Here is a 17,550-nt window from a genome sequence, read left to right as displayed (position 1 = left end):
CAGATTTGGATCTCCGGGTACTGATGTTGAGGGCAGCAGCAAACAGGCCCTGCATCTGCACTTGGGCTGGCATGGGCATCCTTTCCTTTTATTACTATTATTATTTTTTAAAAAACTGAATAGTGCTCTGTATAGGGGGCAGCTGGCTATAAATGCACATGGTTGCAGACACCAATCAATCAATTAATTATTCTTTTCTGCAACAAAGTGGTGCTTATACCCAAGTCAGTGTATTTAGTTTCAGGGCAGCAGATGCAAATTCTGTTTTATTTCTGTGTCCCCCACCTTTCCCCCCCTCCCTCGGCGGTTCAAATTCCCGCGATGGGGTGAGCTCCTGTTGTTCAGTCCCAGCTCCTGCCAACCTAGCAGTTCGAAAGCATGTCAAAGTGCAAGTAGTTAAATAGGTACCGCTTCGGCTGGAAGGTAAACGGCATTTCCATGTGCTGCTCTGGTTCGCCAGAAGCGGGTTAGTCATGCTGGCCACGTGACCCGGAAGCTGTACGCCATTTCCCTCGGCCAATAAAGCAAGATGAGTGCCGCAACCCCAGAGTCGGCCACGACTGGACTTAACGGTCAGGGGTCCCTTTACCTACACACACACACACACACACACACACACACACGTAATACTTCTGAACACGGACACTGCATTCTGTATCATGGCTCATAGCCACAGATGTCGATACAAACCCTCTATTATGAGTGGCCACCCTGAGCTGCTGTTTGAATCCACACTTGCACAGAGAGGAAATATTTCCTTTTGACTGCCCTGAACCTCCTGCAGGAGATGAGCAGAAGGCAGAAAGTACTTGTGGGGCAAATGGATTAAAGAAAGAAAGGCAGAAGGCTCTGAGACAGGACTGGCTATTCCTGGGCCTCCCATATAGGATAAACCCTTGAACATAGCATGCTGCCTCACACTGTGCCAGGTGCCATTGGTCCAGTGAGGGTCATTCTAGCTGGCAGTGGCTCTCCAAGGTTTCAGAGATGCTTTCCCAGTCCTGAGATCTCGCTAACTGGAGTTGCTTGGGGTTGAACCTGAGACCTTCCTGCATGCAAAGCCCTGAGCCATTGAAAGTCCCTTCTTCATTGCATGCATCTGCCACTCCACAAACTGCACACAACCCCTGCTTTATAAATGTTTATAAGGAACTACACATGCAACCAAGCTACTTTACAGCTTTTGCACAAACTCTTCCTAACATACAGAGTGTGTAATAAGGTAATAGACTGGTGACTGGGAGCAGTCGCCGAGACCATATAACACCGGTCTTGAAAGACCTACACTGGCTCTCAGTACATTTCTTAGCACAATTCAAAGTGTTGGTGCTGACCTTTAAAGCCCTAAATGGCTTTGGTCCAGTATACCTGAAGGAGCGTCTCCACCTCCATCGTTCTGCCCGGACAGTCCAGCGCCGAGGGCCTTCTGGCGGTTCCCTCGCTGTGAGAAGCCAAGTTACAGGGAACCAGGCAGAGGGCCTTCTCGGTAGTGGCACCCTCCCTATGGAACGCCCTCCCACCAGATGTCAAAGAGAAAAATAACTACCAAACTTTTAGAAGACATCTGAAGGCAGCCCAGTTTAGGGAAGCTTTTAATGTTTAATAGGTTATTGTATTTTAGTGTTTTGTTGGAAGCTGCCCAGAGTGGCTGGGGAAACCCAGCCAGGTGGTTGGGGAATAAATTATTATTATTATTATTATTATTAGTGAGTAAACATGGGGCAGGGGACATATTGACTAAAATAAACCAGTGTGCCACTATTGGCATAGATACTGCATTAGTTGTATTGCTGGCTCTCCTGCCCCTTGTTCTGAGCTTAAGGAGGAGGTGGTACTCATGCATATCCATGTCTGTGTTTTCCTTTCCTCCCTGCCTCGAACCATGGTGCACCCTGCAGAAGGTTCGCCATGGCCCCATCCCATCGCCATCCCCCAGCCCCACTGACACCAAGCGTGGCGGGTTCTTTGGCATCAACCGCTTCCACATCTCCGACTTCAACTTCCTGATGGTGCTGGGCAAGGGCAGTTTCGGCAAGGTAGGCCTGCTTTTTTTTTTAAGCAGCCGGATAGGGATGTGCGCAGAAGAGCAGGGAATGTTTTGCAACTGCAGGCACAGCAACACATTGAACACATTCCTGTTTGAGGAAGTGCGATGGCGAGAAAAGGATGTACGTGCACGAAATACTTCACCTCCAAGAATGTGTGTAAAGTCACCTGCTTCCCCTGCAGAACTGTCACGGGATTTGGAGAACCTTTCTTTGTTTTCTTTTTGCCTCCTGCTCCTCTGGTTCTTTGGAGGCTGAGCACACCCTTCTGCAGTGCTGGAACTCTCATCCACCCAGAGGATTATCTATCTAACATCTGTCTATATCTCTATCTCTATCTCTATCTCTATCTCTGTCTCTATCTCTATCTCTATCTCTATCTCTATCTCTATCTCTATCTCTATCTCTATCTATCTCTATCTATCTCTATCTATCTCTATCTATCTCTATCTCTATCTCTATCTCTATCTCTATCTCTATCTCTATCTCTATCTCTATCTCTATCTATCTATCATCTGTCTATCTATCATCTATCTATCATCTTCCTTCCTTCCTTCCTTCCTTCCTTCCTTCCTTCCTTCCTTCCTTCCTTCCTTCTTTCCTTCCTTCCTTCCTTCCTATTCATATTGAAGCTTGTGCTACTTTGAAGCTTTTAAGAGACACCACTTGTATAACAATCAGGAGGAAGGCTCAACAAACAGGACATATGGACCTGTTCTGTGTCCCAGGATCAGACACGCAATTGACTGGGGAACATGGGAGGGCTTCCTTTGTGGCCACACCTACATTGTGAAACTCACAGCCTAGGGAAGCCTGCCATTCTCTCTCTTTCTCTGATGGTCTTTCACCACCTCAGGAAAACTGCTTCATTTTGACAGGCTTTGGGCCTGTCGTTAAGCTGATGGTGCTTTTGCTCCCAGGAATTTTTCTGAAATTTTTATCTTGCATCTTTTCTCTGCCTTTAAACTGTTTAGTTTTTAATTGTGCCATGTGCTGGTTGTCTGTTGTATTGTAAAAGTTATATTGGTTGGTGGTGGTTGTTGTTTTTTTAAAGTGGAAAGGCAAAATGTAATGTATTTCAGGAAAAGAACAAATAAGTAAATGGAAGCTTCCAGGTCAAAAGAGCACTTTGCAAAGTTTTAAAAGAAGTTTAAGGGGGGTGGGGAGGGAATAACTAAACTGCATTCCACTGCCCATGGAAACGTCCCTTCCACAAATCATTTGGCAATTTTTGCCCTATGAAACATCCTAGAATGTTCCCTACAAAAATTCAACACCTGCCAATGGGCTTTCAATTTGTGTTAGGGGTGTTTGTGTGCTGTTTTCATTTAGCACCACCTACTGTCTCTGTTCATAGGAAAACAATGTTTTTTATCATACCACATTGAATTCAGTAAAAAAACCCAAACACTACTGTCCCTATGTGGGAAGTAAGTTCTGTGTAAGGGTTGGAGTGTGTGTGTTCCCTGAAGGGTTAGAGAAGCCCAGGTTGTCATGAGTTTGCTTTGGGTAGGTGTGGGCAAGACCCAAACTTTTGGGGTTCTCTCCCCACAGGTGAGGGACGCGGGTGGCTCTGTGGGTTAAACCACAGAGCCTAGAGCTTGCTGATCAGAAGGTCGGTGGTTTGAATCCCCGCGACGGGGTGAGCTCCCGTTGCTCGGTCCCTGCTCCTGCCAACCTAGCAGTTCAAAAGCACGTCAAAGTGCAAGTAGATAAATAGGTACTGCTCCGGTGGGAAGGTAAACGGCATTTCTGTGTGCTGCTCTGGTTCGCCAGAAGCGGCTTAGTCATGCTGGCCACATGACCCGGAAGCTGAACGCCAGCTCCCGTGGCCAGTAAAGCGAGATGAGCATTGCAACCCCAGAGTTGGCCACGACTGGACCTAATGGTCAGGGGTCCCTTTACCTTTACCCCACAGGTGATGCTGGCGGAGCGCCGTGGAACGGACGAGCTGTTTGCCATCAAGATCCTCAAGAAAGACGTGATCATCCAAGATGACGACGTTGAATGTACTATGGTGGAAAAGAGAGTTTTGGCCATGGGGGAGCGTCCACATTTCCTAACCCAACTGCACTCTACCTTCCAAACCGCAGTAATTGCGTGTGGTTATTTACTTGATTAAAGAAACTGTAGCTATTTAACTGTATGCTGTTTTGTTGATTAAGTAATTCATTGCATCCACTTAAATTTGTATGCAGGGGAAAATGCATGAATGCATATGACACAGCAACATCTCGGAAGAGGCATTTCCCCTCAACTCTCTTGCGCAGGAGGGAATGTCTTCTTATAAGATGGCAGCTATATCTTTTTAGAACTAGTGGTTAAAATAAGTTTCGAAAGGTTGCTGTCCAATTAATTGAGTCGCATTCAGTCAAAATGTATCTTAATTTAGGGGTTCCCAAATGGGTCACTGTGCTTTATTCAGGCGTCTGTCCGTGAGGAACACACACAATATGAATTCTGTGGAATTCCCAAACAGTAATACAATAAAGGGGGGTGGGATGGGAAGAAGCAATAAAAATACAATTTAGAATTATATACCATCTGGCACAGTGCATTACAATTGCTACTAGAGGCAAGAAAAATAATTAAGAGGTCCATCAAGACCCTTAGCAATTTTCAAGTGGCCCATGAGGGGAAAAGTTTGGGAATCCCTGTCTTAATTGATTTAACTGACTAAGCACTGCAGAGAGAGAAGGGGGCATCCTGTGGTATCTGGATCTTTCACTTTATCTGCCTCTGGCAATAATGGACACACATCCTGTTTTTTTCCCCTTCAAGGACCGGCTCTATTTTGTCATGGAGTATGTCAATGGAGGAGACCTGATGTATCATATCCAGCAGGTTGGGAAATTCAAGGAACCTCATGCTATGTACGTGAGTCTCTTGGGGAACTCAGCTGAGAATGGGTCTCTCTCTCTCTCTCTCTAGCTGCTCTCATACTGGAGCAGCTCTGCTTCTTCACTCAGTTCTTACAGGGCATTTGTACAGTATCATTAACTAAACACCCCCCTCTCAAGTTTCCCCACATTTTTCCTCCTGGGGGCTTGTAAAACCCAACCCTTTTTTGTAGAAGACTCAGTGCACAATTTCCCCCGCTGTATTCCATCCTGCTAGATTGCTCTAGCTGTTTCCTGGGATGTCCTCCAGCCATTTCCTTCTCAATCATTTGTCTCCCCTCTCTAAGAATCAGCTCTGCCACTCCATTCCTTGCATTTCCATATAGCTTTGGCTTTCTATATCTTTTTTTCTCCTCCCTAAATTGCAGAAGGGGGGACACTACCATTACTGGGAGTGGAGTGGTAGAGAAGGAGTCTTTAACTTTTTCTTCCCACATAATGATCCCAATGAAAATTGCTTTCCAACATTTGGAACAGGTGAAAGAGGGGCTGCCCAGTTGGCTACAGAATGCCAGAGGTTTGTAAGTAGAGCTGCTATTCCACTTCCGGCTTCAAGCAGGACAGTGTTGAGTGCGTGTTGCTAAATTGTCCTTGTCCAGAAGTACCCTCTGCCTGCCTGTCTTTACATGCATAGTCACTCCAGTCCAAAACATGATGACACCTGAGAACAGCTTTTCTTACATATCGTAAGACCAGGGTTAGCTTCAAAGGGTGGTCAGGTTGGGCATTTGCAAAGGCCTCGTGTTTGGCAGATGGGCCCACAGTCCCAAGTGTCACTGCACACCCAACCTCTTTCAGTTCAAGATGCTTAATTTAGGGATTCCCCAAATCCTGGAACCTGCACTGCTTCCCCCCCAATATTTTTATTGATTTTGCAATAGTATTCATTAAATGAACACAATGACTTTCATACAAAGAAAAATCATGTCATTGTCTCTGCTTCTCCTCCTGTTGCCAGAAGCCTAGTAAGTATTCTTATGAATATTCTATTGTACGCCCTTCACCTATGTTTACTACCTACTTTTGGCATTCTCTCAACAGGGATCTTATATGTCATATCATCAAAATCTCTGGAACATAGTTTTAACACTGTTTAAGAGACAAACTACATATGACCGCTGTCTAAATCCTTTGTGTAACTAAAGGCTGTTATGGGGTGCTAGCTGGATCAGAGAAATAGCTTGGGGGTGTAGGTGTTTAATGCTTACACCTCCTGTACTCTAAACCACAGAGCCTAGGGCTTGCTGATTGGAAGGTCGGCGGTTCAGACCCCTGCGACAGGGTGAGCTCCCGTTGCTCAGTCCCTTCTCCTGCCAACCTAGCAGTTCGAAAGTACATCAAAGTGCAAGTAGATAAATAGGTACCACTCCAGCGGGAAGGTAAACAGCGTTTCTGTGTGCTGCTCTGGTTCGCCAGAAGCGGCTTTGTCATGCTGGCCAGAAGCTGTATGCCGGCTTCCTCGGCCAGTAAAGCAAGATGAGCGCCACAACCGCAGAGTCATCTGTGACTGGACCTAACAGTCAGGGGTCCCTTTACCTTTAACTGTGCTGTTTTCCTGATCTAAATCCTTTGTCACCCGAACACATGGACACTTGCTGTTTGCTCTGTGGCTGATAACATTCCAGCATGGTGCATGCAGTCCCCCTGCGAATGCACTTAGTAAGAGCATAAAATAAAATGTCTAGAGTTCAATGGAGGATTCCTGGTGAAATGTGTACTTTGGTCCTAAGAGCCATGTGTTTGATGATCCACCTCCGTGTCAGGTGAATCAGGAGTGCTCCACATATGTAGCAGAATGAAGTGGGAGTGAAGTAATTAATAGAGTTCTGAGGTTGTAGAGTGGTCTGTACCACTTCAGACTGCAGGTGAGACCTCACATTTAAATACCTTTCTATGTAAGGAAAGCAAGCAGCACCCACTTCCTTCACTTGCAAATGAGCACGGCAGGGAGTTAGCTGGGCAAGAATTTGTTCTCCCTGATGTACTAGATTTCTCCTTGTGGAGAGTTTTTAACCTGGATGAGTGTTCAAAAATGTGGCACACACACACCACCCTCTCACAGTGGTCTGAAGTGGTACAGTCTGCTCTATGGCCTCGGGATTCTACCGCTTCATTCTGCATGCTTACGTATGCCAGAGCTCAGTTTCATGGGAAATTATTACACTCCAGTGAAGTTGTGTAATTGAGTGACCTGAATGTGAAATCAACAAGCGTCCACTTGCTCTAAAAAGAAACATAAATTGACAAGGAGTTTAAAACACCCACTCACCCACCCTCTGTCCAAGCCGCTGAGAAGAACCATGGGAAGTAAGCTTGGGCTACCAATTTTTGCAAGAGACTCCCCTGTCTTAAAATGACATTCAGATGGAATGTGAGAATGACAAGGCAGGCAGCTATGTTGGAGATAGGATCCCTTTTGCCTGAAAAGCCAGAGTCTTAGGCTGCCTGCACTCCATTTATTTAAAGTACGGTAGTACCTCTGGTTACGTACTTAATTCGTTTCGGAGGTCCGTTCTTAACCTGAAACTGTTCTTAACCTGAAGCACCACTTTAGCTAATGGGGACTCCTGCTGCCGCTGCACTGCCGCTGCACGATTTCTGTTCTCATCCTGAAGCAAAGTTCTTAACCCGAGGTACTATTTCTGGGTTAGCGGAGTCTGTAACCTGAAGCATATGTAACTTGAAGCGTCTGTAACCCGAGGTACCACTGTATGTTGTAGTTTACCCCCTTAGAGAGTTACAATTGCCAGCACCCTTAACAAATGATAGTTCCCATGATCCTTTGAGGGAAGTCATGTGCTTTAGATGTACGATGTGTGTAGCAGCCCTCCTGTTCCTGACGTGCCGTGTTGGGGTGTGGAGTGGCCATTCTCCTGTATGCATTTCTGGGACCACTTCATACCTCTAGCCTTATCTTAGCTCTGCCTTGCATGCAGAAGGTCCCATGTTAAAGGACTCCTGCCTTAAACGATGGAGAGCCACTGCTAGGTGGACAACACTGTGCTAGGCGGACCATTGATTTGAGATGATAGAGGGCAGCTGCCTGTGTTCCTATCTCCTTCTAAAACGAAGCCAACATAGGTGTAGGGCTGGTGCGTGCAGCTGGAGAAAATGGCCTTTCAGGTAAAATTAGGATCACTGCTGGACCTAATTAGGCGTGTGGGCTGGAGGTTCCCCATATTTGCTCCAACCACCATACTCTGCACTGTCTCCCCACATACATACATACATACATACATACATACATTGTTCTTCCTATTTATCCTTGCCCGCATTGCCCCTCTATTGCCTCCACTGGGTCTGATTACAGATTGTAAGTTCCTTGGCACAGGGACTGCCTTCTTACTGCTCTGTACAGCACTGTGCATGTTGCTGGTGCCATATAGATAACGGAAAACCTTTAAATTCACAAGAATGAAAACTAACCTGTGTGCCTGCCAACCCACTTCCCTGTTACCTGTAAAGGTTGGTACCTGTACGTGGAATATGCTTTAATCCTAACTTGATGCAATGGGAAGCAGGTCTACACACAGTAACTTCCAGCCACTTGTACGCAGAATAAAAAGCTCTCTTGTGATCATGCATAAATTAACATATTACCTTTCTGATATGAGTATTATTACAAAGGTGGAGAGTTGGGGAGGTGGTAAGTACTGTGTGGAGGAGTTGTATGGTACTGGAATGCCATGGCTAGTGAGTGTGCCTGCTTGTATTTTTCAAACATCATGTGAAAAGTGGCTATCAGAGCCACCATGATGACTTCAGTGCCGCTGCTAATGAAATCCTTGCCATGTTATCTCTCTCCCTTCCTCCCTCTCTCTGCCTTAACCCTCCTCACCCTTTCCCCCTTCTCTGTTACAGGTTTTATGCTGCAGAAATTGCAATTGGCCTGTTCTTTTTGCATAACAAAGGAATTATTTACAGGTGAGTCTATTCTGTTCTCTATAGAGGTCCCAGACTCGACTGCAAAACCCCACTTTCCCCCCTGAGAATCCAGGGGTTCTGGCTCCATCTCTACTTCCCCTCTGCCCCCTCTCCAAATCTCTACAGGACTGCCTCCTTCCTTCCTTCCTTCCTTCCTTCCTTCCTTCTTCCACTATCAAGATCCTAATAGGCAAAAAATGCTGGCAGCATTACGATAAATTCAATAGAGTAAATAGGTTTTGATGGATGTAACAGTGGAAATCCAATTTGAATAGTTATTGTAAAAAATGCAGGGATGTAGGATATGCAATATGAACCATGGAACCATGGCTTGCGGAGAGTTGCCTGCATGCCGAAGGCTGGGCGCACTGAGCCTTCGGCATGCAGGCAACTCTCCACAAGCCACGGGAGCCAGGCGCGGGCTCCCATGGCTTACGGAGATCTGCGCGAAGCCTGGAGAGCGAGAGGGGTCGGTGCGCACCGACCCCTCTTTCTCTCCAGGCTTCAGCGAAAGCCTGCATTCGCCCCATAGGACACACACACATTTCCCCTTCATTTTTGGAGGGGGAAAAGTGCATCCTATGGGGCGAAAAATACGGTATGTAAAATGTTTATTTGAAATCGTAAAACAGAAAAATATTTTTTTTTTTTTTAAAAAAAGAGATATTCTAATAGGCAAATCATCTTTCATTCTGGATTGTCCTCTTGGAACTAGGAATGGGGGAGGAATTCAGTTTGCATTTAAAGGTGAACATGCCTTATTTGCACTTTCCATAACACTGCACGAACTGAAACATAGCCAGTGGTTGAAATGCAGGCTTCTCCTAATGTTCTCCAGCCAAGTAATGTGCACAAAGATGCATATCCTAAGATAAAGTATGCACAAAGATGCAGATGTACACATGAAAATAACTTACAAAAATGCATTATATTAGGGGAAATTGCTTTGCAGAAATGTGCACATCAAGAAAAAAATCATACTAGACTGCTGGTGAATTTTCACAAGACAAAAAATCACAAATTGATGTAGAAGACTGAATTTCAAACTGGAAAAGTGAGAAACTGGGAGAAGCTGAAATTGATGAATCTGCCCATCCCTTCTTTACTTGGAGGACGTATTTCCCAGCAGTAATTTGGCACCCTCTGCTGGGCACTCCTATTGCTTGCTTTGTCTCTCCTGCCCAGGGATCTGAAACTGGACAATGTAATGTTGGATGCTGATGGTCACATTAAGATTACTGATTTTGGGATGTGTAAAGAAAACATTTTTCCTGGCATCACCACACGGACCTTTTGTGGAACACCGGACTACATCGCTCCAGAGGTACAGAATGCTCCTAAGTCTCCCATCCCCAATCACACAACTCACCACCCTTTCAAAGAAACACCAGGTTCCTTCTGCTCTAATCTAAACTCTCCCCAGGAATTTAACCTTATAGGTTAGACTTGTTGCCTTCTAAAAACTCCAGAGCCCTGGTTTCAAATTCCTACCTCTTATGCTCGGATCCAAAACAACTGTATGTGACAGGCACAGCCATTATTGTATATTCCTGTGCCTGGGGTCTAATTTTACAGTTAAATGTGTGGGGTTGTGAGTGGAATAGTTGGCCTCCTCCCCTGCCTTAATTCGCTGTGTCCCTTTCATAATCCGTTTGACCGTCAGAGCATTCGGGACGAAGCAGGTTGTTGAATGAATGAATCTGCTATCCCAATTCACCCTCTTGCCAGGAATCTTAGAACTTAGCTCTCCAATGCATGCCTTGGTGACTTATAGACGAGGTTACTCCCCAGAGGACACAGGTGGGTTAAACCACAGAGCCTAGGACTTGCCGATCAGAAGGTCGGCAGTTTGAATCCCTGCGGCGGGGTGAGCTCCCGTTGCTCAATCCCTGCTCCTGCCAACCTAGCAGTTCGAAAGCACATCAAAGTGCAAGTAGATAAATAGGTACCACTCCGGCGGGAAGGTAAACTAGCATTTCCATGCGCTACTCTGGTTTGCCAGAAGCGTCTTAGTCATGCTGGTCATGTACGCCGGCTCCCTCGGCTGATAAAGCAAGATGAGCGCCGCAACCCCAGAGTCGGCCACAACTGGACCTAATGGTCAGGGGTCCCTTTACCTTTACTCCCCAGAGAGGCTCGCTTTGCTACTTCTCTACTAGTTTTTCAGACATTGGACAAAAGCAACTTAATTTCTAAGGACATTTGGGACCAATTGAATCGTGTTTGTTGCCTCTATTGGGACTTCTTGGTTTATATGGTTTGGATTTCTGTTATTGGTTGTTATTTACTACATTGCTTACGGTTTTAGAGTTTATTTTCGTAAGCTGCTTTGTTGGACCTGTTTGGGTTAAAAAAAATGGAATGAAAAAGGTCTGTAGATTTAAAGGACCTAACCTCCCATTTCTACCCATCTTAGATTATTGCCTATCAGCCATATGGGAAGTCAGTGGACTGGTGGTCATTTGGTGTCCTTCTGTATGAAATGTTAGCTGGGCAGGTAAGTATGTTGAGGTGGGTTTTTTTCATGATCCAGTCCAGGTCAAGGGATACATTTGTGGTATCAGGGGATGGTTTGTGGCTCTTGCCAAGAGACCTCAAGGCATTAATTCCTTAGTCTAAATATTCCACCTGCCATAGTTCTCACTCTAGCTTTACCTGGTGCTCCTGGTCCACAGCCACCATTTGATGGAGAAGACGAGGACGAACTCTTCCAGTCGATCATGGAGCACACGGTGTCCTATCCTAAATCTCTTTCACGTGAGGCTGTCTCCATCTGCAAAGGGGTGAGTCCTGGCACATCCAAGAGGGGAAAGGCTTTGCGCCACATTTCCTTTTGGCTGCCCTGAAGGTTGAAAACAGGTGGTTGTGAGTGAAACAATGGGTGACTCTCATTGGGAATAGAAGGACTTTCAGGGAAGAATTGGCCAGAAGGTGGGGGGTGCTTAACTCTGAATTCACAAGCTGATTGTTCTGCCCCTGGACATTTTTAATGGACAGCAATAATGGGGGAGCAGGGATCCGCAGGGGAGAATCGGCAGGGTTGTAAAGGGTTAAATGCTTCTCCCTCTCACCCAGGGCTGGATTTAGGTTTGATGATGCCCTAAGCTATTGAAGGTAATGGGGCCCTTTATATGTCCAGCTGTCCTTTGTTAACAACGAATTGCCGCTATTTTTTGTGTTGAATATATGCCATATGGTAATTTATGGATCTAATAGGTATCTAAAGCCATTTGCACATAACAAAATATGTATTTTATCAAAGTAATTGTTATATATCAAAGTTATTGATATCAAAGTAATCTTATATTTTGGAAATGTACATCCAGTTTTTTCCCATTCAATTTTTTGGGGAGCCCCCAATAGAGTGGGGCCCTAAGCTATAGCTTGTTTAGCTTATATAGTTGTACCTCCGCTTACGTATCCCTCTGGATACGTACATAGATCAGTTTATTAGTATATCCCTCTGGATACGTAAACTTCAGGATGCGAACATGGCAAACCCGGAAGTATTTTTTTGGATTTCACCGCGTGCGCATGCACAGAAGCGCTAATCCGCTTGCAAATTCCTCGGGATGCGGCCCTACCTCCGGAACGGATCCCGTTCGCAACCAGAGGTACCACTGTACGTAAATCCAGCACTGCTCTCAACTTGCTTCCCTGTCTTGGTGCATGCAGATTGGGAGACATGCATTTCTTGAGAGAATGTCCAATTTCCATCCTGTTATAGGCAATCTCGGACTGTGGTCCGCACCATTTAGAAGAGGAGGGTGTTCCTAGCAAATCTCTTTCTCTTTCCCCAGTTCTTGACCAAGCATCCACTGAAGCGCCTGGGCTCAGGACCAGAAGGGGAACGGGATATCCGGGAGCACGGCTTTTTCCGCTGGATGGACTGGGAGAGGCTGGAGCAGCTGGAAATCCCCCCGCCGTTCATCCCCCGCCCAGTGAGTAGCTTTGGGTCCCCAAATGAGCTCGGCCACATCCAGCCATGCAGACTCCTGCCACCAGGTGTGAATAGGCACACACCTGTATTTTTGCATGTGGATGGGCGCACTCAGGTTGTCCTATGGACCTGTGGCTCAAGCACAGTGCCACGTACCTCCATTAAGAATACATGCATTGCTGTGCATTACTCAGACAGAACTTTGCATATCTACAAATCTGAACCTCTTCACACATTTGTTGCAACATGCATAGATCACTTTATTAGTATATTTACTTTCTGTATGCCTTCCTCCAAGGAGTCAAGGCAGTGTACATTGTGCCCCCTCCCATTTTATCCTCACAGCAACCTTGTGAGGTAGGTCAGCCTGAGAGTGTGTGACTGGCCGAGGTCACCTTCATGGCAAAATGAGGATTCAAACCTGAGTTTCCCCAGACTTATTCCAACACTCTTAAACTACTACACAATACTGCATTCATATCTATTAATATCTGTAAACACCCACAGACACCAGCTCTAGATATTTGAGCTGCAGCATGCAGAGACCTTCACACAACACAATATAATGACATGCACCAGGAATAAATAAAACGGTGATCAAGATTCAGGCCTGTATCCAATGTTAGTCATACCCGTAGGTCCATTTCAAACTCCTTTCCATCCCCCCGTCTCCCTGAGATGGAAAGAAATGTCAAACAAAACTCAGAAGGGTAACAGAGCGGTGGGGTTTTTTAAGGTTAAAAATTCAAATGTTGTGTTTGGTTTTTAATTCCGGAAACATTATGAAGGAACGCCTTTGAAGAAGTAGCAGGTTCAAGAAAGATTATAAAATGGAGAGGGAGGGGTTGTGTTAAAGAAACCAACAGAGATAATACTTACTCCCTTTCTCTTTCCATTTTCCTCGTTCCCCTCATCCCTCCTATTCCCCTTTTCTTTCTCTCTGCCCCCATCCCCCCATCCAGTGTGGCCGAAGCGGCGAAAACTTTGACAAGTTTTTCACACGGGCACCTCCAGCGCTGACACCCCCAGACCAGCTGGTCCTCGCAAGCATTGATCAGAGCGAGTTCCAGGGGTTCACCTACATCAACCCTGAGTTTGTGCACCCGTCCATGTTGCGGCAGGGGAGCCTCTCCCCAACAGCCCTGCCCCTCTCTCCCACCAGCATGCCCCTCTCTCCCACCAGCATGCCCCTCTCTCCGACCGAGATGATCCCTTCCCCAACTTCCCTGGTGTGAGAGTGTCTCCCGGATGACCCTTGACCCTAAGAACCCCAATTCAAGCCCTTAGAATTCTGCTCCCGGGAGCATGACTCCTGCTCAGAGCTCAGCCCTATAAACCCTACGCTTGACCTTATGACCCCTGCCTCCCCTAGAAAACACTTTTTGTGTTGTTAATTGTCTCCAGTGAGTTGCTTCCCTCCTTCCTTACCTCCACTAGGTGAAACCCAGATCAGTGAGGTTAAGAAAGCACACTTGTATCTATAGAGGGATTTTTAAACTCCACCAATAAAATAGGAATATTCCCTAGGTCAAGGCTAATCTTTTTTGAGCATCCCCCAATTAAACGGAGTTTGCGTTGGCACAAAGAGTGAAAACTGTGCCAGGCGTTTCTGTAAAAATGGCCCCTTCAGTACTGTGTTTACAAGGTTTCCCCCCTATAATCAGAGCAGTGGATAGCTTCCACACCATCAGAAATTCCTCTAAATTGACCAAAACATGGGATGGCCTAAGCAGGCAAGGGGGCAACAGACAGGACTGCACACACTTTGTGACAAAACGATGGAAATTGTGGCTGGAATCTGCCCAGAAGACATGTCCTCTGCCCTAAATCCAGGCTGGCCACATGACTGCAAAGTTCTGGCAAATGGGTTGAGTAGGCAGTGAAATGAAGGTGTGTTGCAAAAACAGGGGTCCAAACAGGAAGCAGTCGTGGAACTCCTTAGTTCAACGTGTATTTTTTCATCCCTTACAAAAGGCCATGCGATTGTTTATTTATTTGGCCCTTGCAAATATTTCTTTGATGAGTTTGGTTTCTCTAATGGATAAGGGGAATGCAGTGGGCATAATTATACTCTGGAATCGAAGAAGCAACCATAAGGTGAGCATGTGATCACTGACCAAAATAGCAGCCTGTGAATTATTATTCCATGTGTTGCTCTGCACTAAGGTGGGGGGTGGGGGAGGAGAGCCCACCCTTTCACTGCTGTCTGTCCTGATCATGAGCTTTCCTTCACAGGGCCATGGCTGAGTGATAGAGCGAAGGCCATGGGTTCAATTTCTAGCTTCTCTAGGGCTGGGAAACCCCTAAGGAGAGCCACCACCAATCAGTTCAGACAGGACAAAGCTAGATTGGCCCAGTGGTCTGACTCAGTATATGGCAGCTTCCTCGGTCCCTTTATACAGGCTTAAAATATGAAGGGATGCCTAATCTACGTTTAAATGATCCTGAGTATCTGTTTGCCCTGGAAGTAATTTTTAAATTTGGGGAAATGTCAGGAAGCAACACCTTCCTTCCCTCTCTCTCCCTGCCTCCCCTGCTGATTGACTGCTCAGATAATTTCCGAAAACCCTTCTGGTCTTCATCCCTTGCCCTGTTCCCAGATCCTAGTCCTAAATTTCGTCTCCGTGGTGCTTTCCTTACCTGCTACAGTGTGACGATGTAACCTTGAACTCGATAGATCTTACCCAACTTAGTTGGAGCCCTTCGATTTCACGCATAGCTAGGATGCCTGCCTGCACAAAAAGAGTGTAGAACCCCAAACTGGCCCTTCCTCTACACCCCTACCCACCCACCCACCTCACTCTTTGTGACACAGTCCTGCCCTTGTTGAGCCCCAATGGCTCCGTCCCCCATTGCCCCCGGCCCCCAGCACTGACACCTTTGCCTTGCTTCCTTCAACATGGCTGCTTGCATCACCCACTCAGCTGTTGAAAACCAGACTTTGGAAAGGAAGCGATGACAGCAACAGAGGTGGCACGCTAGACTCTGAGGAGAAAATATCGCCCTCCTTTATAGTAACACACAGCATGTCCAAATGCGACTTTTATTTTGTTCTTTTCTTTCTCTCTCTCTTTCTCTGGTGCATGGACTATATTACACGAACATTATAGTATATTTATTTATTGATACCTATCTTCCACGTTTCCATCCTACTCAGTGGACACCGCCAACCCTCTACATCTGCCTCCCAAGTTAACACCTGGCAGCCTCTTTCCAGCTTTAAAACTCGAGGTGTGTGGTAAACTGAAGATGGCACCTTCTCTCCCCCCTCGCACCCCCCCCCAATTCTCTGGGACTCCTCTTAACAGATCATTTCATTTATCATGAATACCCTGTTGCTTTTTGATGTGGGAAAGACACCCTGTCAAGCTTGTGTTGTGAATATTTTTCATTATGTGGCAAAAGACTGGTATTTGTTTTTACTTCACAAGGGAGGCCCATCGAGAACTGGTCTTTGTCCTGATTTGCCCAATGCTGGCGATTTCCGTAAAAGCGAGTGCTCGCCGTGTTAAATGGGTGCGTGTAAGATGATCCTGGGGTGTCTCTGCTGTGCCAAAAGTTACAAAAACTGGTCTTAGTCGGCGACTGATTGATGGGCGGAGAAATAATTATATTCTGCTGGCAGGTCATGTAGATGAGCCAAGCGAAAAATTTCAAGGCCATTCTCTTCCCTCAGTGGCGTAGCGTGGGAGGTGCAGGGGGCCCCGGCCACACCGGGCGCAACATCTGGGGGTTAGGGTTAGGGGGCGCAAATTACTTGCCTTGCCCTGGGTGCTGACAACCCAAGCTACGCCACTGTCTTCCCTTCATGCATCAGGCTGCAGATTCTGGTGCATCTGGGCCAACAGTCCCTCTTTACCTTTCTCCTCTCACTTTGAAATTGGTGGAAGCTAGATTCGGCCTCTGTCACCTCATGCCTGCCCATTCTATGCCGACCTCATTCCTCCTTCTCTGGCAGAGGGTTTTTATCAAGCACCCAGCAGGCTATAGGCTTGGGCAAATGGGCGTCAAGTGGGTAGCCCTCTTCAGCCCATCCCTAACTCAGCAAGGGCATGGGGTTAAGAGCGAGCATGGGAGCTAGACCACAAGTACCTTGTACCTACCTAAGGAAGAGATAGCCTGTCGTTAGACCAGAAGATGTTGGGATCCAGAACTGCTGCGCTCATGAAAGATGAGTAAGATTGCTAATAGGACCGGAATTGTTCTCCTGAGTCATTTCCAGAGCTCTTTCCCCTTTGGTTTGCCTGATCCTTCCAGCACATCAGTCTTCCGCCAGTTTCCAGCCTCGGTCTTTTTTCACTTTGCTGACATCCCTCCCACCCCCGCAGCTTGGGAATAATCCACGCACACCTCCTTCCCTTCGGCTTGTGGTTCCCTGTAGCCAGTACCATAGATTAATGGACTCACCTATGCATTTCAATATAAAAGATATTTATCCAACCCGCAGTGTGCCTTGCCTTTCTGTCTCTGTGTTGGTTGGCGAGACGTTGCGTTGTCATACTGGATGAAAGGGACTTGGGCTGCATTCCCTAAGCATCATGACCAGGGAGTAAGAAGGGAAGTGGACAGTGGGGTGGCACCCTTCACCTGACCCATGTTTGCTGGAAGGTGCAGGGGAGAGGCAGCGGGGAACATCGTTTGGTGCAAACGCGGCAGCAGGAGCATGAGATTGGTTCTGCTGATGCATTTGCACTGAGCCTACTTTGCTGCTGCTTCACTCCTCCCCTTCTATCTCCTGGCA

The 17,550-nt window shown here is 46.5% G+C and overlaps 1 protein-coding gene across 1 annotated transcript in view; it reads left to right on the top strand.

Annotated features, from left to right (window-relative positions):
- Positions 1 to 17,249, top strand: part of PRKCG (protein kinase C gamma) — a 52,901-nt gene extending 35,652 nt beyond the window's left edge. Inside the window, exons 10-18 of the mRNA XM_081167116.1 lie at positions 1,899 to 2,036; positions 3,964 to 4,137; positions 4,827 to 4,918; positions 8,807 to 8,869; positions 10,055 to 10,193; positions 11,286 to 11,366; positions 11,545 to 11,652; positions 12,670 to 12,810; positions 13,772 to 17,249. Coding sequence (XP_081023242.1) covers positions 1,899 to 2,036; positions 3,964 to 4,137; positions 4,827 to 4,918; positions 8,807 to 8,869; positions 10,055 to 10,193; positions 11,286 to 11,366; positions 11,545 to 11,652; positions 12,670 to 12,810; positions 13,772 to 14,044 — 1,209 coding nt within the window. The 3' untranslated portion in view covers positions 14,045 to 17,249. The remainder of the gene's footprint in view (positions 1 to 1,898; positions 2,037 to 3,963; positions 4,138 to 4,826; positions 4,919 to 8,806; positions 8,870 to 10,054; positions 10,194 to 11,285; positions 11,367 to 11,544; positions 11,653 to 12,669; positions 12,811 to 13,771) is intronic.
- The last annotated feature ends 301 nt before the right edge of the window (positions 17,250 to 17,550 follow it).

This window comes from Podarcis bocagei (genome assembly GCF_964188305.1).
Source record: "Podarcis bocagei genome assembly, chromosome: 13".
Lineage (NCBI taxonomy): Eukaryota > Metazoa > Chordata > Lepidosauria > Squamata > Lacertidae > Podarcis > Podarcis bocagei.
The sequence above is the reverse complement of the archived record's forward strand: the minus strand, read 5'-3'. Positions and strand labels throughout refer to the sequence as shown.